At 44.8% G+C, this 23171-nt stretch overlaps 1 protein-coding gene across 1 annotated transcript; it reads left to right on the top strand.

The window, feature by feature from the left end:
* On the top strand, positions 1–22724 carry LOC115074885 (transmembrane protein 176B-like). The gene is made up of 7 exons (XM_029574841.1): positions 1–98; positions 5712–5970; positions 6789–6899; positions 13102–13158; positions 13483–13713; positions 18239–18358; positions 22081–22724. Exons 2-7 carry the CDS (start codon positions 5731–5733, stop codon positions 22183–22185), a joined length of 864 nt encoding a protein of 287 aa, XP_029430701.1. The 5' UTR covers positions 1–98; positions 5712–5730; the 3' UTR covers positions 22186–22724.
* Positions 22725–23171: the final 447 nt, after the last annotated feature.

Below are 23171 nucleotides of genomic sequence, written 5' to 3'. Positions count from 1 at the left end.
GCTGGGAGCCTCCCTCTCCTCTCCCTTCTTCCTGGCTCGGGCTCTGCCTTTAAAGAGCTGCCGGGCTCTTTGTTTTCTGAGCTCCGTCTGGGATCCAGGTAGGAGCTGGGGAGGCTTTTGCAGAGGGTGAAAGTGCGTCAAAGAGGCTTCTCCCTGGGTCACGGAGAGGCCCGGGGAGTGCGGCTCAGGGCTGGGAGGGACGGGGAGTCCCGGACGAGGCTCGCGGCGGTGCCCAGGGCTGGGGGGGACGGGGGGTCCCGGACGGGGCTCGCGGCGGTGCCCAGGGCTGGGGGGGACGGGGAGTCCCGGACGAGGCTCGCGGCGGTGCCCAGGGCTGGGGGGGACGGGGAGTCCCGGACGAGGCTCGCGGCGGTGCCCAGGGCTGGGAGGGACGGGGAGTCCCGGACGAGGCTCGCGGCGGTGCCCAGGCCCTTTCCTGCAGGACCTCAGTCTGACGGCGCTTCCTGTGTTTCTCGAGCATTCACAGAAAACGCTCTGCAGTATTTCTTCTTCTTCTTCTTCTTCACTATGCAAATGACTTTTTTTTTCTCGAAATACTTCCTTTTTTTGTTTTCAGTAAAACTGTGGGGTGGATTTGAATCCCATTTATTGTGCACCAGAAAGGTGACTTCTGAACGTGAGTTGCATGGAAATTACTCTTTCCTCCTGTAGTTTCTCATATTTTGGCTGCTAAATTACCCAGCTCCAGGCCTGCTTTCTGATTTATACCCCAAAGCAGTGTGGGATTTGTAGTCCTTGATTGCAACCAGTTAAATTAATACTGCAGGGCCTATAATGCATCAGGATAGGGCTGGCAGCAGGCCAGGAGTGGCCTAAAATCTCACCCCAGGAGCTCGGTAACTTGGCAGCTCTGAGGCTGCTGTTTTTGGAGTAAGACTGTTTGTTTGTTTTATTTTTCCCAGTGTTTGTTTTCAGTAAAGCAGACAATGCTTCTGCTGGTCCTAAAGGCATTGAAAGCTTCCTCCTGTATGTGTGCAACATTGCTACAAAATGCTGTGCAATGGGGACAGAGCACTCCTCACCCAGGATTATCTGTTGGAATAAATGAATGCATGCATGCTCTGTAATTCATGGGGTTTAGGTGTCCCTTCCTGGTCAGGAGAGCAGCCATTTTAGCATTGATAAAACTATATAATGCAGACATGAGGGAGGTGGACGCTGTATCCTTGCCATTAAGTTAGCACAGCTCGTGTACTGGAGGACATGACAGAGGCGTTGCATTCTGCAATGTGTTATATTTATTTATAGGGGGGCTCACCTGGCATTCCCCCCCCATCCTAACAAAATGCACTGACACTAAGTTTTGGGGTTTCACAAGGCTGTAGATCATTAACTAATACATAACCTGAGCCAGAACAAACACAAGGCTCCCCCTCCCCCTCTCTGCAGCATCCCACATGCCCCAGTGACGTAGGGCTCCCCCCCCCCCCAGCAGGTGCACTGACGTTTGTCGGTCCTCCCTCCCTATCCTTAACAGGAGGAACCCGCAGCCCAACTCATGACCTCGCTGCGGGTCGGTGCAACGTGTAGCAGCCTCCCCTCCCCAACTACACCTGCCCCATCGTCGTCCCACACAGGTCAGGATCTTATCACTTAACAATTATCAGACTTGGCTCAGGTTTACCTCAAAAACTGCAGCATAATAGTAACAAACCTTACAGATACCATGGGGCAGGAGGGTGGAAGAAAAACCTGCTGCTCGCCCGGAGCGATGAGGGAGCTGCTTCCCTCTTCTGTCGGGTGCCAAACCTTTGCATACCCTCCCCTCTAATGATTGAGGCAGCTTTGCCAATCGGGCATTTGTCCACCATTTTCAAAAAGCTCCAGGCCCCTGGGAGCCCCTGCCTCTGCCCGCCTGCCACCGTGTTAATGGCCGCTGGGTGGACGATGCCTCCCTGCCTTCTACTTACCTGCTTGGGCCCTAAGCTTAGAAACAGCAATTATCAAAAAATAAATATCAACAAAAAAGTAGGGGTCTGAAACATCTCCTAAAGATGTTTTGCTCTCACTCGCAGCCCTCAGGATATAAACTGGCCATTTGACTGTAGCAGTTAGTGTGCAGAGAGTACACTGAGGTGCCTCTCCTCTTAGATATGCAAACATATAACGAAAGCATAACCAGTTTATACAAATGTCTTATTCTGCCTCTGTTACGTGTTCCTTGTGTGCGACTTGAACAGAAAGCTTAGCTTAACTCTGCCTGTACTCGCAGAGAGAGCAGGCCATGTCTTCAACTCCAAACTTTATTAACAGCATAAACTGGAGCTAAGTGACCAGCACGGTCTGAGCCTCAGAAATAAGGGCAGGTGAAATGAGAATAATTCTGCAGGGCTTTCAGGTTAGCTGCTGATGCCACATAGACTGACCAGAGATGACCGGAAACACGAGGCAAAAACTCTCAGGCACTCCTGCTTCTAGTCAGAAGTCAAACGTTTAGAGCCAGGTACACTGAATAGATAAGGAAGTAAAGTTTTGGTTTTGGGTTTTTTGTTTTTTAACTTTCTTCCTGGGAATTATCTGGGTTTATTATGACAAGAACAAAAAGAGGCAATCATTGGAAAAATGTGACACTATATTTTTTCTGGGTAAATATAGAATCTTATTTTGGTGGACAGAAGCCAGGACAATAAAACGATATTAAGCAGATTTCCCACTCGCCCACTGAGCAGCATCCCTATCTCTCCTCGCATGTCCATTGCTCTCCCTCTCCCCCATTGCTCTGCTGCACTGCCCTTCTGCTTTGTGCAGAGCCAGGGAGTCTGCTGGGAAGCGCTTCTTATGGATGTGGTCACTTCACATCCTGCATTGGTGGCACCAAGCAGCAGGCACCTTGGGGAGAAGGAGGCGGGTGCTGGCTCTCCACTGACACATCAGCGATCCTGGAGAGGAAGTGCTTTCACGGGTGGGAGTGGGATTTGAAATGCTGCAGGTACTCCATCCCACAAGGGCTTCCAGCAGTCCCTACATCTGCAGCTCTGGAGCTGCTCTTTAATGCCTAAAATGAAGGTGAAAATCGGTTAAATATGATTTATCACTTTTGGAAAAATCCAGGAATTTATGACTGAAAATGAAGGACCCTATGAATACAGCAGAAGTTGTGAACATGCAGGCTGACCAACAATTTTGCAGTATATCAAACAGAGAAACTATGCAGAACAAAAGCATCAACACAGCATTAGCAAAGAGAAACCAACAAAGCTGCTGTGGAAGAAGAACAGCAGTGAATACATAGAAAAACACCTGTGGAGACAGGCTATGTCTAAGCACCACATATACGGTAATTTCAACGTGGGAACTGTCTCTTACACAATGGTAGAGCCTCCTCGATGATAGTGACATCATCTCTCCCTTCCCTGCCAGAACATTCGCTGTGCTCAGTGTATCAGAGGTAGCATTTTAGCACTAACAGTTATACAATGTAAACTACGTATCGTCGATGTGAGGGATGCAGACCATGCAGCTGGACGGTGCATGCTCATCAGTGGAGCCGAGAGAGGCGTTGTATGCTGGAATGTACAATATTGCGGCTTTAGATATTAAGAGTTCTCTTCTAATTTTACTGGCAATATTTACAAAACTGTTTTAAATCAGCTTTTAGATGTTCTCCAAGGCGACTTAAAGCAGAGGTGTGTCTGTGCTGTGGAAATGAACCTGGCAGGTGTGAGGCCAAGAGGAAGGCGACTTGCCTGCACGTTTCCTGTGGAAGCGAGGGCACTAGAGAGTTGGGTTTGCTTACCCCTGGTACAAATTCACAAATGGAACCTTACAAAGGAAAAATCTGACGGTTTGGGAATAGCCGCTTTCCTAAGAGGTGGCTGAAAAGTAAGGACAAAGCTTTCATGAAATGCAAAGGATCCTCCGACAAGGAGCACCGAGAGGGACATCTGGAAAAGCTGAAAGGAGCAGGGAAGGTAGGATGGCAAAGGCACACGTGGAAGAAATGACTGCTGAGCTGGCAAAGCGAGTGAAAGGAAGGGCAGAGATGGGACTGTAAAATGGAAAGGAGAAGAGGAATAATGCGTGGAGAGAGATGAGGAAAAAGCAAAAATGCTGAATACATTTTTTTGTTAGGTATTTCCTGAAGAAGGGATTGGATTGCTGGCAAGGGTACATAAGTTATCGCGGTGGATAAAGAGAGAACCTAGCAGAACTGAAAGGGAACAAATCCTATGGCTCCACTAGGAAAAGAGGTAGAGCCAGAGGCATGCTAGGGTAATTATAATGAGGAGCAGAAAGGCAGTGAGAGAGCCTCTGTGTAAGTTGGTGATCGAGGCTGCACTGTGATCTCAGAAAGGACAGAGAGTAGCAAAAGGCAGCCACAATGGTGCAGGGTCCTGCACCTAGAGCCATATGAGATGAGGCTGAAGGATGCACCCTAGAGAAGAGGAGAGCCGGGGAGTACGTTAATACCTTTCAGGTTTGAGATGCAAAAGTTTGTTTTAATAGAAAGGAAGCTGGAGAAGGGTTGGGGGTCATGATCTGAAGCGCCAAGGCCATGGACTCAGGAGCAACGATGGGGACCTGTTTTTCCTGGAAAAGGTGGTAGAATCCTGGGACGCCCTCCCGGAGGAGGTGATGGAGACAAAGCGTGGGATAATCGGTATTCCTAGTGACAAAGGCTGGTAACGAAACATGCATGGCGCCCCAGTTCAGCCCAAAACAGCAAGAGTATGACTTCACTGTGCTTACAAGAAGGCATTGAGGTGACCTGAAATAAGTGGCTCTCACAGCCCTGAACAGCATGGAGAGGCTGGATGTGTTTTCTAAGCTTCACTACGCAAACTTATAAAACTTGGCAGTGGGACCTAGAAGGGGCCTAGGTGTTTGGTTTTATAAGATGCAAAACTGAAGTTGGTAAGGCCTGTAATGCATTAGCAGCAGAGGAGGTGAAAGCCATCACTGATTTTTTTTCTTTTTTTAATGGATATGGGAGAGTTGGTGTTGGGTTGAATAGGGGAATTTATATTTGCATCTACCCCACAGTGGCCGAATCTCAACTGGGAGGACTAGATGGACAACTTTGGTCTATAGAAGGGGTGGTAGATGCACAGAATGGTTTTTCACTGGTGGTAGAGATAAAAATGATGATGGGAGTTTAAAAAAAGATCCTGGGGTAAGCACAGAGCAACTCGTGTTGGGGAAAGCCAGCGATCCATGGTAATCATGCCTGGGAATTCTTGACCCAGAGTACCAGGGTTTACAGACCTGACTGCGGGTCCCTGGGAGAGATCCCGGGATCTCTCTATATTCTGAACTGTACTGTTCCCTTCAGACTTTGCAGCCCAATGCATTACTTTGCATTTTTTTGTTTTGCATTAAATGTTAGCTGCCAGACCATTCCTCGAGCTTTGCTAGATCCCTTCTCATGTTTTCCTCAACTTTCAGGAAGGGAAAATTGTTTGTTTGCCCAAAGTCATACAACATCAGACAGTACTAGCCATGCAACAGGAAGAGAGACTAAAATTTGTGGAGCTGGAATTAAAAACATTTCCAGTGCAGGAGAAATCCTGATTCTTGAATGCTTTGTACGTCTTTGACTGGGAATGAGGTGACTCTAATCTTTTGGGATGGTATAAAACCTCCCTTCCTTTCTTGCAGCACTAATTCCTATTCTGGTTTATGTATTGCAAGTGAATTTGCCATGTCGAAATACAGATTATATTTTTGTGGTTTACACTCTTGCTTTGTAGGCAAACGTCTTGCCACAACATGTCCTCCAGCCTGGTGAGAGTGAATGGGGCGGAGGTCGCCACCGATGCCCGTGACCGTACAGTCATCAACATCACCATAAACCAAGGCTCGTCCCTCGCCTACCTGATGGAGTCTGTGAAGTCTCTGGGTAAAAGTATTGGGCCTCTGGGAAGCCAAGTAAAGCCTGGAAATGTTGCACTCACAGATGAGCAGAAAATGCCTGGGAATGTATTCAAGGGCAAGCAGAAAATGCTTGGAGTAAGTGGTGATCTCACACTGAGAATCCAAGAAACAACATAATGCACAGTGTACATGGAGATTTACAATACTTAAAGGATGATTTCAAAAGATTAAAAAAAAAAAAGTGTAGACGTTATTTTTAAGCACATATGCTGCTCCCAAGATTTCTATGCAACCATGAGACGTATTCTGGGGTTGGCAGGGTGGCCCCTGAGCTTTGAAACAGAGACCCAACTGGGTTCCGATCCCACGCATGGCACCATCTTGCTCTGTGAGCTTATAAAACTTTATAGGGGGACTGCCCAGTAGAGATGGGAAACTGGTTAGACATTGCAGAGGATATTATAGCACACGGTTTACAAAGCATCTAAACGTGAAATATCCTGTAAGCGGCAGTACACGTTTCATGGAGAAACGGTTTTAAATGAGAAGCAAGGGGGACTACAGGAGTCTGGGGGTCTGAAAGAAATCCGTATTGGTAACTGCACCCTGATTCTAGTAAGAAGAGGCTGCTGAGGTTTGTCATTTTCTGTGTGTGATTATAAATCTCACTTGGGATTTAGTTCACCTAGAATACAAAATGCTGGGTTCTCATTTCCAGTGCCAGCAGGTTAAACAAGTTCATCCCTAATCTTAGCAGGCCGATAGCAGGCTCGAAGGAGAAACAAAACAGGTGGGCAGTTCTTCTTCCCTCTTGAAAATGGAGCCCGTAACGTTTCTGATTCTTACAATTTCCGAGCCGTGTGTACTGTATCCTGTAGGGAGGCAGCCCCGCTGGCCGGGGAAAGGTCCCCAGCAGGAATGCCAGCGTCATTGTTCTGTCTTTATAATTGCAGGTGGCGCAGATGGTCCTTGGCCTGGTCGTCTTGGCCTTTGGAATCCTCTTCTGCACCGGGCCCTTTAATGACTTATACTGGAGTGGCGTCCTCTTCTGGACTGGCGCCCCGGTGAGTGCTAGAAGAATAAGTGAGCTGATGATTCCTGCCTGTGCAGTCTGATAGGTTGGTTACCCCAAAAATGACGGAGAGCAATCCCGTCAGCCAATTGTGCAGGAAGTCCAGGGGCTGATGGCTGATAGTAGAAGCTCACTTAATCTCACAGCTGGTGTGATGACTTATCTTCTGTAAAAAAACCCAAAAACTTTTCTTTTTCTAAAAGCGACTGCCCTTGTTTATTGGGCTTTACCATGAAGATAGTTTTCCAGAAGAGCAAGGGCAGTTGCTTTGGCATTTGTCACATGTACTGTGGCTAAGGGGGATTTTTTGAGCACAGGCCCCCCCCCCCCCCCCCCACAATCATTCCAGAAAATACCTCTTTATACTGGTGACAAGGGCTGAATAAGAGGGTCGGATAATAACCATTTCTCTTAATTTGGGGGGTCCTTTGCCTTAGAAACAAAGGCAGGAAATCCTTGCCAAACGTAAAAACTGTCTGCAGTTTGATTTCTATCCTTTGTATCTTACATTTATTCTCCCTTCCTCCTTTTTCTTCCCCCCTGCCATGTAATATAGTAAATAAGGGCAAAAAAAGACTCAGGTGATCCATTTAGCCTGCCCCATTTTTTTCTGGGTAGTAACTGCCATTCCGTGTATGTGTTCAGTTCTTTCAGAAGGGATGTGCAAATGCAAAATTTTGGGGGGGGTTTTATTTTCCATTTGGTTCATTTCAAATGAATCAAATGTATTTTTCTTTATTTGTTCCATTCATTCATTCATTGGGGGGAAATAATGCAGTGTATGGTTTTTTTTTTTGTTTTTTTTTATTCCAAAGTCTTCTGAATCAGTTTTTGCAAATACTGCCTCAATTACCTCAAAATCAGTAATCACTTGGGATGAATCTGTGCTTGCAGCTTCTCTGCTGTTTCCTTTATATGTTGCTACTTTAATAACCACAAGCAAACCGAGCTATGGCCAGCATTCAAACCAGTTATGTAGAAATCCAACACGAATGCTGGTATTAAGTAATACAGTCCCAATACTTCATTCAGGTATATAAATGTAAAGTCTCATTTATTCGAAAATTGGCAACTCCATTGTTATAAAGCGCAATCTTTCATGCACACGGGGTCCCCCGACACGGTCCCGTGTTTCGCCAGCGGCTGCGTCGGGAGGGATGCCCACAAACTCAAACAGGAAAATCTAAAATTTAAATTACAAAGGACTGTATAAGAAATGGCAATGGTACAGAATCAATACAAGTTAGTGCACGCATACATTTTACCTTAGACGGATTTCTTAAGTTCCAGGCATGGAGTGCATTCAAACAGGGTTCAGAGTCAACTTAAAAGCTGTCAAAACTCGCGCCAACCAGATTTCAAAGACCAATCAGAGAAGAGAAAGAGCCGACCAATCGCAGATGGAGTTGTGTCAGCTGCAGCCTATCAAAATCATGTAAAATGAAACCATTCGATTTCTTTGTTAAGGCCCTTCGGAGTCACACAATCTAACCGGTGTATCCACCTTTGTTCACATCGTGTCAATGAAATGTCAAAATCACCACCACGTAATGAGGGTGTCACAGTTTCTAAAACAAAAAAGAATAAATCAGAAATTGTGTGAGAGTGTGATAACCAATGATCAACTAGAGGGGCCAAGGTACGGGAATGTTTAATATTTGATCTATGTTCGATCATTCGAGTACGTATCTGTCTTGTGGTTTTACCCACGTATAGCATGTCACAAGGACAGCGAATGATATATACTACGCCTGCAGAGGCACAGTCCGAGTCTTGACGTAGGGTATAACACCTTGTAGTGAGAGGTGCAGTAAAGTCAGAAAGAGTGGTCGTGTGTTTACATACCGAACAATTTCCACAAGGTCTGTGGGTGCCCATCTGTATGCCACTAGAGCGTGTTGATAGAAAATCTGAGTTAGTCAGGATATCTCGAAAGTTTTTTCCTCTACGGTACGTAAACCTTAAGGAACTATGAAACATACTGGAAAGTGCTAGGGAAGACCAATGTTTTTTGAGAATGCTAGATATCGCATGGCTGGATGGTGAAAACGGCAAAATACAGTTCAAAGAAGAATTATCATCCCTTCGTGATGGAAGAAATAACCAATCCCGGTTAACATATAAGGCTCTCTTGTAGGCAGATCTTAAAACTTTATAAGGGTACCCTCTCAACCTAAACCGGGAGAGCATCTCCTTAGCTTTTTGTACATAGTCAGACGTGGAGGAGCACAGTCTACGCAACCTCAGGAACTGTCCGGTGGGGATATTCTTTTTTAGATGTTTCGGATGACAGCTGTCGAACTTTAATATTGTGTTTCGGTCAGTGTCCTTGCGATTAAATAGTAGTGGAAAAACTGGAACCTGTGTTGGATATTAACACATCCAAAAAGGGTATCTCCGAATAGTGTAAACAAAAGCTAAACTGCATATGGGTGTTACATTGGTTTAACCAGTCAAAAAATAAATAAAACTGTACTTCAGTCCCTAACCAAATCAACAGAATATCGTCAATATAACGGTACCATGAGTGTACAAAATTCCACCAGCGCGAAGGGTATATATACGTCTCCTCAAATTGAGCTACGAACAAACATGCTAAACTGGGTGCCATTGTGGCACCCATTGCTGTCCCTTTTATTTGTTGGTAAAAGGAAGACTCAAAACGAAAGTAATTTTTTGTCAGTGCCAAGGTAGTCAAGACTCGGACTGTGCCTCTGCAGGCGTAGTATATATCATTCGCTGTCCTTGTGACATGCTATACGTGGGTAAAACCACAAGACAGATACGTACTCGAATGATCGAACATAGATCAAATATTAAACATTCCCGTACCTTGGCCCCTCTAGTTGATCATTGGTTATCACACTCTCACACAATTTCTGATTTATTCTTTTTTGTTTTAGAAACTGTGACACCCTCATTACGTGGTGGTGATTTTGACATTTCATTGACACTATGTGAACAAAGGTGGATACACCGGTTAGATTGTGTGACTCCGAAGGGCCTTAACAAAGAAATCGAATGGTTTCATTTTACATGATTTTGATAGGCTGCAGCTGACACAACTCCATCTGCGATTGGTCGGCTCTTTCTCTTCTCTGATTGGTCTTTGAAATCTGGTTGGCGCGAGTTTTGACAGCTTTTAAGTTGACTCTGAACCCTGTTTGAATGCACTCCATGCCTGGAACTTAAGAAATCCGTCTAAGGTAAAATGTATGCGTGCACTAACTTGTATTGATTCTGTACCATTGCCATTTCTTATACAGTCCTTTGTAATTTAAATTTTAGATTTTCCTGTTTGAGTTTGTGGGCATCCCTCCCGACGCAGCCGCTGGCGAAACACGGGACCGTGTCGGGGGACCCCGTGTGCATGAAAGATTGCGCTTTATAACAATGGAGTTGCCAATTTTCGAATAAATGAGACTTTACATTTATATACCTGAATGAAGTATTGGGACTGTGCTACTTTAATAACAAAATGTTTTCAAGAAGTCCATGCATACCTGGGTATATTATGGAAAAGAAGTTTAACTAGCCCTACAAATGATGCATGAGTTTAGAACTCTTCTGGATGACCATCTGTTTTTGCTCCAAGGTGAGACTGGAATCTAAACAAGTTTCTTGTAATGGATGTTAGTTTGTGAAACCTTTGATGCTATTGGTAGGCAGAGATTTTAAATTTTTCTCAGGCTTTGTGGCCACTTCTGACAATGATGGGTCTCCTCCCTGAACACAGGAAGGGTGAATTGCATAAATGATCTCCTTGAGACCTCAAAATAAGCAGATCATACCTACTGTTCTGTCCACCACAAGCTTGCAAGTTTCTCTCTGAGTCTAGGTTGTCCTAGTGACCAGGAACAACCTAACCAAAACTTCACGAGGTGGCCTGAATATTGGTGACCTATGAGAGGTGCTTCTCTGCAACATTGAGGCTAATATCACCTTAGAATTGCCATACTTGGTCAGACCAAGGATCTATCAAACCCAGTATCCTGTCTCCAACAGTGGCCAATCCAGGTCATAGGTACCCGGCAAGATCCCAAACAGTAAAGAGATCCCATATTGCTAACAATTGGCAAGTTTTGTTTGTTTTTTATAGACTTCTCCAGGAACTTGTCCAAACCTTTTTTAAACACAGTTACACTAACTGCCTTAACCACATTTTCCAGAATGAATTTCAGAGCTTAATGGTTTTAGATGTGCTGCTTGCTAACTTCATGGGGTTGTCCCTTAGTCTTTCTTTTGTGAAGAAGTAAATTACTGATTCACATTTACTCATTCTAATCCATTTATGATTTTATAGACCTCTATTTGATTTATATTCCATCATTCCCGACACACACCGTGTTTAAAGTGGAAAAACTCTGCTTCAGGCAATTGGTAGCGCCATTCAGGGGATGGCGCTACCAATTGCCAAAGAGCTGAAATAGGAAAAGAGAAGTCAAACCAGAACACTAGCACATAGCTTACGGAGTAACCGTGCAATCACACCTTCCCGGGTTCAGTCCCGACCCCGGAAGTAATCCCTCTTATATATAGACCTATGGGCCCTTAGAAATTCTCTAATTGGCTCGTATACTTCATAATGTGACATCATTAGTTGCCATGTAGAACAGCCAAATAGTTCAAAAAAAGAAGCTCCCATAGTTCGTCACTGTTTAGATAAGTCTCATTCTTTTACAGATGAGTACTGGTGGATCATTGAACAAGTTGTAAATTCCAGCTGTGATTTATCCTTACATTATAAACTCAATTTAAGAGAGCAATTTTGGATCTTTTCAGCTAATTCTGTAACCCCCTCATCTCATGGATTAAATGCAGAGTGACTGGTATTCGCTGGTCTGATATTTTATAATAAATTTCTGCATTCAGCCTAGTGATCGATGATGATTTTTCGTGAATATAAGAGCCAGTAGATGTCCTGTTTTGTTTCTTATTAACTATTTGACTGTTCTACATGGCAACTAATGATGTCACATGATGAAGTATACGAGCCAATTAGAGAATTTCTAAGGGCCCATAGGTCTTATATAAGAGGGATTACTTCCGGGGTCGGGACTGAACCTAGGAAAGTAATGAAGATTAAAAGGAAGGTGTGATTGCACTGTTACTCCGTAAGCTATGTGCTAGTGTTCTGGTTTGACTTCTTTTTTTCCTATTTCAGCTCTTTGGCAATTGGATGCGCCATCCCCTGAAGTAGAGCTTTTTTTTCTACTTTAGTTCATTACAAACAACAAAAATGTTTGTATTGTTGGTTCATTTCTTTACTGATATAATTAATGGGGAAACAATGCAACTTTAGTTTGGGCTCTCAAATTGTGATTTTTTTCTGATCCCTTTTTTTAAAACTATATAAATTACAAACCATATATTGAAATAACAGAAGTAAATTCCATTTAGATTTCAAATGAAAATATTGAGTTTACTAGCCCACATTAACTAAGAAAGAGGGAGGAGTTGTACAACTCAGTAATACAATAATGCTACTGAGACCTTAAGGTTATATAAGAAGTTGCCATAATGGATCAGACCAAAGGTCCATCAAGCCCAGCATCCTGATTCCAACAGTGTCTGATCCAGGTTAGAAGTCCTGGCAATTACCCAAACATTAAATAGATCCCATGCTACTAATGCCAGTGGCTATTCCCTAAGTCAACTTGATTAATGTCAGTTTATGGACGTCTCCAGGAACGTATCCTAACCACATCCTCTAGCAACTATTTCCAGAGCTTAATTGTGCATCGAGTGAGAGAATTTTCTCTGATTTGTTTTAAATGTGCTACTTGCTCGCTTCATGGAGTGCTCCCTTGTCCTTTTATTATCTGAAAGAGTAAACAACAAATTCACATTATCCGTTCTAGTCCGCTCATGACTTTAGAGACTTCCTGCTATTTAAGGCCAGGTATTCTATAGGCTAAAGAGACTGGCATCACATTGAACAATGGCAAGTGTGAACACATTTTACTCTTTGCATTTTTAGCTTTCCCACGTGCAGTTGGTGAGATCTAGGCCCATGTAAGGAATTGGCACAGTTAACCCAATAAAACTTTAGCATACCCAAGAGATAATGTAGATAAAAGCTCTTGAAGTTTAGCCTGTTCCTGAGTCTCTTATGTACAGAAATGTATAGTGTCACATACATTGGTTTTGGTTATGATTTCAATCTTTTTTTTTTTTTTTCCTTTCTTTCACAGTTCATCCTGTCTGGGGCAGTTTCTGTCCTCAGTGAGAGGCGTCCAACCCGCTGCTGGGTGAGTAGTTGCCTCTCTGGCTGCCTGGATCCTGCTGAGGGTTTTGTACCGTTTTGTCACATGGTTTTCATCGACTCCAGCCCCTCCTCTGCTTAGAATATCTCTGCTCTTTACTTTTGGTTTCCTATAGGTAGCCAGGCCAGTGGAGTTCAGTTGTAATCTCGAGGAGGTCAGAACATGATGAAAGCTGCCCTGCCACTGGTTTAGTCACCATCCCATGCAAATTTCTATACCAAGAAAGGAAGCCAGGCATTGAGAAATATTCACAGGTCATCTCGGTTTTATATTACCTTTCCTTAATCTTTCTTTGTCTTCCTTTTCTAGCTCCTGCTTGCACCGTGGATGAACCTCGTGAGCTTTGCTGTTTCCATCGCTGGGATTGTATTTCTTGCAATGGATCTGGGTTGGAAGTCCCATGGAGAGTTTTGGTATAAAGAGTTGTGTGAAGATCGGCGCTCCTCTCCTAGAATGAACGATCCCACACCTAGATATGACTTTTGGGATGAAGACAAATGGAGATTGAACAACTGTAAACAGGAATTAAGACAGCTCAATGTAAGATGCCTCACTTAGAAAGAAAGATTCAGGAATTTATACTTGAGAAGGTAGATCACGTAAAGATAAGGTTTTGTTTCGTGGACCAAGTGACAGGGTCCCAAGCACTAGCACTCTGCACATGCTTATAAGAAGAGAAGGGGGGCAAGGTTTGGTTTTCTGTCCAGTGTTTACTCAAGTTTCCTGCTTGCTGATCAGCATGGGGAGTGGGGAAGAGGGTGACAACTGGTAAGTGATGGTGAGAGGGCACTGGTACCATGTGGGGATGCAGGTCATCCCCCTTCTCCTCATGCAAGCTCCCTTCCTCCCCTGCATTGACCACCAGGATCCCTTTTTCCCCCTACCAAAATAACTAAGAAAAAAATAAAACCAAAATGTTACCAGGCACAGAAATAATGTTAAAAAAAATGACTCTTTCTGTTGCGACCATCGCTGCTCGACTCCCTCCAGGTCTGATGGACGGCTGCTGCCGCGGCGTCTTCTTGCCGTCTCCCTCCGGCGTCCCCGGACCGGTTCGACGCTGCGGATCCGCCATGTTGTCTGACGTAGGGTGCGCGTTCCCATTGATGTACCAGCATGGGTGCAAACTTCGGGGGCGTCCCCCTGAACTGACATCATCCGTTTCCAATATAAAAGGTCTCAGTATTCGCTAACGATTTGAGTAAGCAAGGATTCGTCCAAGCTACTCTGCCTCCTCGGACTTACCAGGGGTACCCGCTCCTCGGGGGCCACGTTCTCTTCTCTTTATTTCAGATTACAGATAAGAACCGGTACTCGCTCCTCGAGGGCCCATGTTACTGAATACTCTGAAGATGCTCTACTGCCTGGAAGCTATCGCAGATACAGACATTTGTGAGTTACCATCACTCTCTTGGAGCTTTCCCTGGAACCAGGTACTCGCTCCTCTAGGGCCTAACCAGTTCCAGCTACTGAGCTTCTCAAGACCTTATGTGAGTTTTGTCATCCAGTTCTGGCTATGTACATTGCATACCCTGTCTACTCACTATCTATAGTTTCTCTACAGCTCAGCAACCCTGGGATCGCTGTTCCAGTATCTGAGGGACTTCAGCCCTGCCGGGCATATCAACTCACTGCTGCCACCTCTGGTGATTCTACTAATCTGTCTAATAAAAGAACTATCTGTGTCTGTCTCCATATGCAAGCCTAGCCAGTGGTCCCTCTCAGGATATCCTCCTGGGGGCAGAGTCATCTGCCGTCGGCCCAAGGATTCACCTATCTACCTTCCTCTACAGCTGGGTGCCCTCTCCAAGCACTCCGCTGGTAACAGATTGCCAACTCCTCTACTTCAAGAGTCCGCAACACAGATTCGCAACAAGATTGCCAACTCTTCCTTCTACAGGAGCCAATACCTACAAGATTGCTATCTCTGCAGTCTATACCTTTACAGATGGTTAACTCCTCCTTCTCGAGGAGCAGAGCATTACAGATAGCCAACTCCTCCCTCCTTAGGAGTCTAACCATAACGAGATTGCTAACTCCGCCTATGGAGTATAACCGATTCCTACTCCTCCCTCTCCAGGAGGAGCTTCCTAGCAATTCCCTAACAGATTGCTAACTCCCTAGCAGATTCATAACAATTTCTTAGCGTTCAGACAGATGAATCCAGAACCAGTGGGTTATGTACCTCTACCAGCAGATGGAGACTGTTGCAGGAGCACTAAAGAGCGGTCCCCATTCCGGGGAGGTTGGTATGCCCTTGGACCACGGCACGACTGCAGAGGAGCTCCGAGGAAGCGCAGAGGCAGGCAAGATGTGTCCAAGCATGGGCAGACAGGCTGAAGACCAGAAGCTCTGACCTCTGTTGAACCTGAAAGCACCGGAAGAGACCCAACAATGCAATGCTGGTCTCTGGAAACGGCAGATGCGACAGGACAGACAGAGGTCGAGGACAGGCGATGGTACTGGAACAAGACGAAGACACTTGGAGACATGGTCTGGATGAAGGTACTTGGAAACATGGTCGGGACGAAGACTCTAGGCGAGGCAGGTAGAGGCTTAGGATGAAGAAGAGGACCTGGGCAGCCCTTTAAGCAGAGTCCAGCTGGAGAAGGCTTCAGTGACCCAGTGTGATCGATGCACCTGCCAGGTCATCCAGAAGGCGGAACTTCAGGAAAAAAACACCAGAAAGTCAACTAGAAGCGGGATCCCCTGGGAAGGCTAGGGCTGGCCCCGGAGCCAAAGACAACCGAAGCAAAGAGCCGAGGAGTATTAGGACATCTGGGGAAAGAACATCAGGAACATCGACTAGGACACTTGATGAGTGGAAAGATGACAGCAGGTTAAAACTCAGAATGAAGAGGAATCTGGGCGACACTCAAAGCAGGATCTGGCCCAGGCAGAGGCTTCAGTGACCCAGCATGATCGACGCACCTGACAGGTCATCCAGAAGGCGGAACTTCAGACCCGGCATGGAAGACACACCAGAAGGTCATCTAGAAGCAGAAATCGGCGGGAGAGCTACGAGTTGAATCCAGAACCAGGAACATCAGAGGACAAAGGCATCCGGGGAGAGGAGCCGGAAGAAGATGATGTCTGGAGACATAACATCCGAAGACAAGGACATCAGGGACATCTGAAGATGAAAACACGGGATCCGATCAGAGTCCAGGAACCATGGACGAGAAGACGAAGGACCAGGAACCACAGAAGTAAACGAGGGAATTCCCATGAAGAGCGCAGTGCCTTGAAGCTGGAGACGATGAGAAGTCCAGTAGCGGACTGTCTCCTTGCGAGGGCGTTGGAGGACTGGTGAAGGACCCTTTTATAGGGCTGAAGTGGAGATGCCCGGATGACATAATCGGTCATGGCCGCGGGCCCTTTAAATGAGCAGGAGAGGTGCAGCTGCGCGCCTAGGAGGCAGGACCATGGAGAGCGGTGTCCATGCTGTGAAGAAGCAGGAGCGGCACTAGGCCACAAAGCCAGACTCCAGCATCGGCGGTGGCTTCCTCAGCTGCAGGAGGGAAGCTGAATGGCAGCTCCAAGCCATGAGGGCACTGGGTCAGAGGCAGCCTCCGGGTCGCATGGGAGGAAGACATCAGCGGCCTCCCAGCCATGTGGAAGCACAGCAGCCCAGCTTGCAGTTTCCAGGTATGGAGAATGGGGGCTTTTTAAAACTGTATTAGTTTACATTATTGTTTTGTTTGCTGTTTTGGTGTTTGGTTACTGTAAAAAAAAAAAAAAGTGTAAAAGAGGCTTTAATTGGATATTCTAATCAGCTGTTTTGAAATATTTATTCTTTCTATGAGTGGGGTTTTCTTATTATGAATGATGTTTTTATGAGGCCTGTGTATGTTTGTTTTCCATTGTTGCTCAGCCTACAGAATCTGGCTAGTTGCCAGCTTCTAGTTCAGGGTCTCTGAGTCTCATTTGTGATTGAGGTAAGGTATTTTGCTGGCATGTAGTTTCTGTGTAGGGATCTATAGCAGCTTGGCTTGTTCTGGTTTTCTAATAGGAGGTGCATTGGTGTGTTAGGGCCTGGTGTAATGTTTGCAATGTTGCCTTTTCATAAATAGGGTTGTGGTTTTGAGTGCTGGCAGTTAGTGCTGTCTGGATAGGGGAGGTTTGCTATATTGTACCGTAATTGTAATTCTGTTTACTCATGGCTTTTTTGAGGGCCAGGCCCACAACCAGCATGTGTTACAATAAGACTAATACACAAATAAAAAGTTATGGATTCTCAAGATAAGTCTGTGGTAAAATAATTTAAAGTAACAAATATTTTTTTTTTCTTGGATTGACTTTGATTTGTACATTAAAAAGTGTTATCCAGTTTGTGGATATAATAGACTTAATTCCGTGTGGGTTACAAGTGTCTTGTAAGGTTTTCTGGTTGGCACCACAGTAGAGCATATAAATATAATTTGCATGTTTTAAGTGATACAATTACCTCAATGTCCTTCTCATGTAAAATCTGTGTCCATACTGGTAATACACAGATAAGATTACTCTACCCACCCCTCCTTTTTGTTTGTCAGTTATGCAGATCTGGCAGCAAAATTGTACGCCAGACTTTCCATCCCAGAGGAGGCTGTATGAATGTTTCTAAAACTTATAAAGCATGATGGGCCATCTTTTGACTGAAAATGCTTTAAAGATCCTGACAACGGGATCTTTCTTTCTCGGGGGGGGAATTAATTGACTATGGGCAAAAACAGAAGAGTGGGAAAATTGGTGAGAGAGACAAATGGTTGTGAGGGTGGGACTAGTTTCAAGGTTTGGCAATGATAAACTTTCAGTTGCTTTTTGCTCTCGCATGCAGACGATTTATTAAAAAAAGAGAAGTCAGTATCTTGAGTGTGTTTTTGTTAAAACCTACTGAAATGTGGGATATCAGTAATTATACTGTGTGCTGCACACCAACTGTAAATGCAGTGAGAACTAATATTCAGGTGTGTGATAGGGGGGGATGTTGGTGATGAAGACTTTGTTCACCTTGGTGGCTTTTTCAATGATTACTGCTGCTAACTGGATATGTTTCTCCTCTTCTCCACCCCCACGTATCCAGAATTTAGCAGTTGGCGTTGACATCATCCTGATGGTTATGATGATTCTCGTGCTGTGCATCACTTGCTTCTCCGTGATTTATGCCTGGAAGACTTTGTGCTGTAATAAGTCTTCTCAGCAGGTAAGGGGGGAGCAGCAGTAAGTGACAGCAGACAAAGACCTGATTGGCAGTTGAGATTATTCCACTTTGGGTAGAGGAGCACATTTTACATTACATTTAATACTTTTTATACCAGCTTGCTTCAGAAATATGAACCCAAAGTGGATAACATCCACAGATAAAAATACAATACAAAATAGTCCCTAAATAATATACAAAATAGTCCATCCCACACACTCACTGAAGGATAGGCAAACCCTATGATATAAAACTGAGAAATAGGTCATTCCAAATAAACCCACAAAATCCCATCCCGTACGTGTATCTAAATACAAAATACAATGTACTAAAGTACCACAACCCCAGCCAAACTAATCCCCTTTCCCATCACGCCAAAAATAGAGGATGTATATCCTGTCTTATGCCCAATAACAATTCTGCTTCTCTTGTTCATCCCTGAAGGGGTGAATCCCCCTTTTTTGTTGCCTCTTCAGGGACAACCCACCCAGTAATGAGCTCCATTTTTAAGTCTGGGGCAGATCCACCATCCTTAATCCAATACCAAGTCCCTCTGCTGAACCTTTTACCCCCTTCACCCACCTCTGTATCTCTCCCAAGCATCCCCAAATGTACTGGCCTCAACACTTTCTCTGAGGCCTTGTCGACGTCAGCTTTATTTGTACCAGATGTTTTCTTAATCCAATATCAGGCCCCCTTCCACATGTTTATTACCAAGTTTTGTAGTAGTAGTAAAAAAAAAAAAAAAAATCCAGCCTCTTCATGCTCACTGATGGTTGTTTTGTAACGGCGGTGCCTCCAGGCAGGTTACTCCTGCTACCTTGGAGGGACCACCATGCTTTAGGGTTGTAACAGCCACTCCTGTACAGGTTACCCCATGCCTTCTTGGAAGACCAATGCTGTTTCACGTTGTGACCGCTTCCCTGTGCAGGTCACCATATTGCTGCCTTACCATCCTCTTGTGCCCCCAGGGATCTGTTCTTATGCTGTGCTGCTTTTTATTTGTTCCTTTTTGTCTTAATCACCTCCTTCAGGAGTCTGTTCCGCTTTCCTTTCTGTGAAGAAACATTTTCAGATGCTCCTCCCTAGTCTAGAGCCGCATACCATGATCTCTTCCTCTAGAATGGGAACAAGATTGATTTATATCTTTTGAAGTATTTGCATTTCTCTATCATATCCTCTTTCCTCTAAGGTATGCATATTTCTGTCCCTAAGTCTCTCCCAATATGATTTTTGATGCAGACCCTGCATCATTTTGGCTGAAGATGACTTGGTGGATGTATTTAAAAGAGCTCGTCTACACTGAAGCTCTGTGTCACCGAGGCCTTGGGGTCTTCTGTATGTGGTTGATCTCTGGCTGCTAACTGAAGACTGCTTACAAATTTTCTTTCCTTACATTTTGGCTTTTACGGTATGAAAACGGACCAAGAGTCTTAAGCAGTGTTCTCATGACAACAGTCACATATTGTCCATCCTGTGCAGGAAAAATCTTGAGCTGAGTTTTATAGTCTAGAACCTATGAGTTTTATAGTCTAGAACCTATACTTGATATTCTACTCTGATTGGGAAACAAACTTCCCAGTAAGATTGTGCACTCATTTGAAAAGAATAATATGACAAATGAGTTCTTTTTTGGTTTAGTTTGTTTGCTTTTTAAATGACTGGACAATCCCTCCTTCCAAAAATGAACATAAAACTTTTGTTTCATTTAGTTTAGGGACACATAAAGGGGGGATATGATAGAGGTGTTTAAAATCATGAGAGGTCTAGAACGGGTAGATGTGAATCGGTTTTTTACTCTTTCGGATAATAGAAAAACTAGGGGGCACTCCATAAAGTTAGCATGTGGCACATTTAAAACTAATCAGAGAGAGTTCTTTTTTTACTCAACGCACAATTAAACTCTGGAATTTGTTGCCAGAGGATGTGGTTAGTGCAGTTAGTATAGCTGTGTTTAAAAAAGGATTGGATAAGTTCTTGGAGGAGAAGTCCATTACCTGCTATTAAGTTCACTTAGAGAATAGCCACTGCCATTAGCAATGGTTACATGGAATAGACTTAGTTTTTGGGTACTTGCCAGGTTCTTATGGCCTGGATTGGCCACTGTTGGAAACAGGATGCTGGGCTTGATGGACCCTTGGTCTGACCCAGTATGGCATGTTCTTGGGCATCGATGCGTTCATGCTGGAGTGGTGGGAGGGCAAGTTGCTGGTGTGTTTTTTCCCCTCACAGGGGGATGGTCCTGTCCAGGAGACTGTAGTACGTAGATCTGTGAAGGCTCCTAGTGGACTCTCCCTTCCGGTTTCCGGTGCACAGGACTCTGCTATGACAGGGGCCTGCTCATCATGAAGATCCGAATTGATTTTGTCTTAGGTTATGGCCCTTGAGAGAGCTCTGTTGCTGAAGCGTGGGTATTCTGCTGCAGTGATTACCACGTTGCTTTGAGAGAGAAAGTTCTCCACTTCCTTAGCTTTTGTGCGGGTTTGATGAGTGTTTTGAGGCTTGATGTGAAGATGGAAGGGTTCTTCCTCGTTCAGTTAAGATCCTGCTCATTTTGGAATTTTTGCTATGGCTCTTAATTCCTTAAAGGTTCAGGTGGCAGATCTTGCCTGTTTCTGAGGTCAGGTGAATGGCAGGCCCTTGTCGGCTCATCCAGATGTGGCCCTTTTTCTTGAAAGGAGTGAAGCATCTTCATCCTTTCTTCTGGTTACCCAGTGCCCTTGTGGAGTCTTAAACTAGTCTTGGACTTTTTAGCAGGCCCTGCCTTTCAACTGATGCATAACCTTTTCTTGAGGTTATTGACCTTTTAAAAACTGTTTCTTGTGGCAACTTGTTCTGTACGTTGAGTATCTGAACTACAGGCCTTGTCCTGCCAGGAGCCATTTCTGTGAGTGATTCCAGGGGCGATAACAGCTGCATACTGTTCCCCTCCCCCCCACCCCCCATTTTTTTTTTTTTGAAACAATATAAAGATATTTAAAAAAAAAAAACCAAACTTCTAAATTTTTGCATATATAAAATGAAAAAAGGAGAAATACTTTGATTTCTTAGGGAGGACTGTTGGTCTGTATATTTCAACAAGCAGTACATGATTAAATCGAGTGCTATTTTCCAAGCAGTTCATGGTGGAACAAGCGCATATTATGGTACCAGAAATGTAAAAGTGAAATGAGACGGTCATCTTGTTATGCTGTGCCTGCTTCATGTAGCTGCAGTGGGTTGTAATACTTTTCATTAACAACTTCAGTTCCAGTACAGACACTACCAGTCTACTAGGACTGCACCTCAGAAAATGGGAGGTTTCACAAAAGTCAATGTTTAACTTGATGCCAGTCTGTGAATGGTGTGGAACTGATCAGCATTGCCTGCTCTGCACTTTTTTCTATAAAATGCTCAGATTCCTTTCCATTCCACAAGACCTGGAAAACAGATTAGGCTGAGGTGTGAATGTAGGCCCAGATGTACTAAGTGCTCCTCCTATAGACACAATGATGGAAAAACTCCTTATTACATCTGCCTCATTGTGAGTTATAGGCAGAAGTGGCCCTCGGCATATGGAATGTGTTGCTAAGTGGTGTTTGCTAACTGCTGCCTGTATGGACTGTGCCTTCTCGGCTTTTGTAATGTAACGTGTCACCAGTGATTGGGCAGAAACACCAGTACAGCTGAGGGGGAGGGTGGGATGAATCTATCTCACTGATGATCTTCTATGCTGCTCCTTTCAGACTGATGACATCCAGGTGCATGAAGACTCTGAGCCATTTCTCTCTCCTCCGGAAGCCCATCCTCCACCCTACGAGGAGAAAATTCAGCACGCAGAAACTGTTTAACAAGAAGCAACTGGGGCAATGATCTAATGAAGGGTGGAGATCTCTATAGCTAGATATGAAAGCTAATCCTCTGAGGCCTGCTCCAATCTTACTTTACAAGGTAGTAACCCGTTTGCACGCGGCACTGGCAGAGGAGCCCAGTCCTTGTGTTTGAGGATTCCACACTGGTCTGGTTTTGTGACTCACACGTTGTACGCTTTTTTTAACCTGTTTCTTCAACCAAATATAGGCAAATATTCAGGTAGCATATTCTTTGTGGATATCCTGAAATTCAGCTCTTTTGCATTCTAGGTTTGCCATTTCTGCACTAAAGATTCTTAATCTGCCGCTTAGTAATCACTTTGCGTCTGTCTCATTGCATTTATGGGATTTGTAGTGAAACAAACTACTGCCTGCATTATTCAATGGGGCAAGATTAACATTGTCTGTCCCTGATCTGGTTATAAAGTATCCCCCTCTGTGTGTAAACAACTAATTGCAATGTCTTTGATACAAATGTATTCTTTTGTTTTGCTAATAAAGCTACTCCTTTATAGCGACTCCATTTGTATAAAGATATGTCCTGCATCTCTCCTGCTATTACCAACCTGGGACTTTGGGGTGAGCATGAAAGCTGCTGTACTGAACAGATACCAAACCTCGCTAGAAGAGTTGTTCTCGCTGCGCTTTCAATTTTAAAGACGGACTACGGTCAGGTGCAGGTTTGTGGGGCGGTTTCAGAAGGCAGGTAAGCCAGCCCCCAAGTCTCAGGGTGGGCCTGCCAGTTCACACAGCAGCTGTTTAAAGGGCAGGGGTCTCGAGGTGGAGCGCGTGCACGTCAGAGAGCTGAATGGCTCAGGAAGGAAGGGGAGAGGCGCCATGGCAAGAGGAGGACGGGCCGCGCCCATGAAGGCTGGAGCCTCATGGGGGGGATGGGGCAACTGCGCTAAGTAGGGCCATTGGCAACCAGCTCTGGCATGGCTGTGCCATCATTATCAGTGTGCGGA

This window comes from Rhinatrema bivittatum, chromosome 13, assembly GCF_901001135.1.
Source record: "Rhinatrema bivittatum chromosome 13, aRhiBiv1.1, whole genome shotgun sequence".
Lineage (NCBI taxonomy): Eukaryota > Metazoa > Chordata > Amphibia > Gymnophiona > Rhinatrematidae > Rhinatrema > Rhinatrema bivittatum.
This window is presented reverse-complemented; position numbering and strand designations above follow the sequence as displayed.

Bases quoted from the DNA above. Each gene is read 5' to 3' on its own strand.
- LOC115074885 (XM_029574841.1), top strand. From the start codon at position 5,731: ATGTCCTCCAGCCTGGTGAGAGTGAATGGGGCGGAGGTCGCCACCGAT. The intron at 13,714-18,238 runs GTAAGATGCCTC...CCACGTATCCAG, and splicing joins AGGAATTAAGACAGCTCAAT to AATTTAGCAGTTGGCGTTGA. The intron at 18,359-22,080 runs GTAAGGGGGGAG...TGCTCCTTTCAG, and splicing joins GTAATAAGTCTTCTCAGCAG to ACTGATGACATCCAGGTGCA.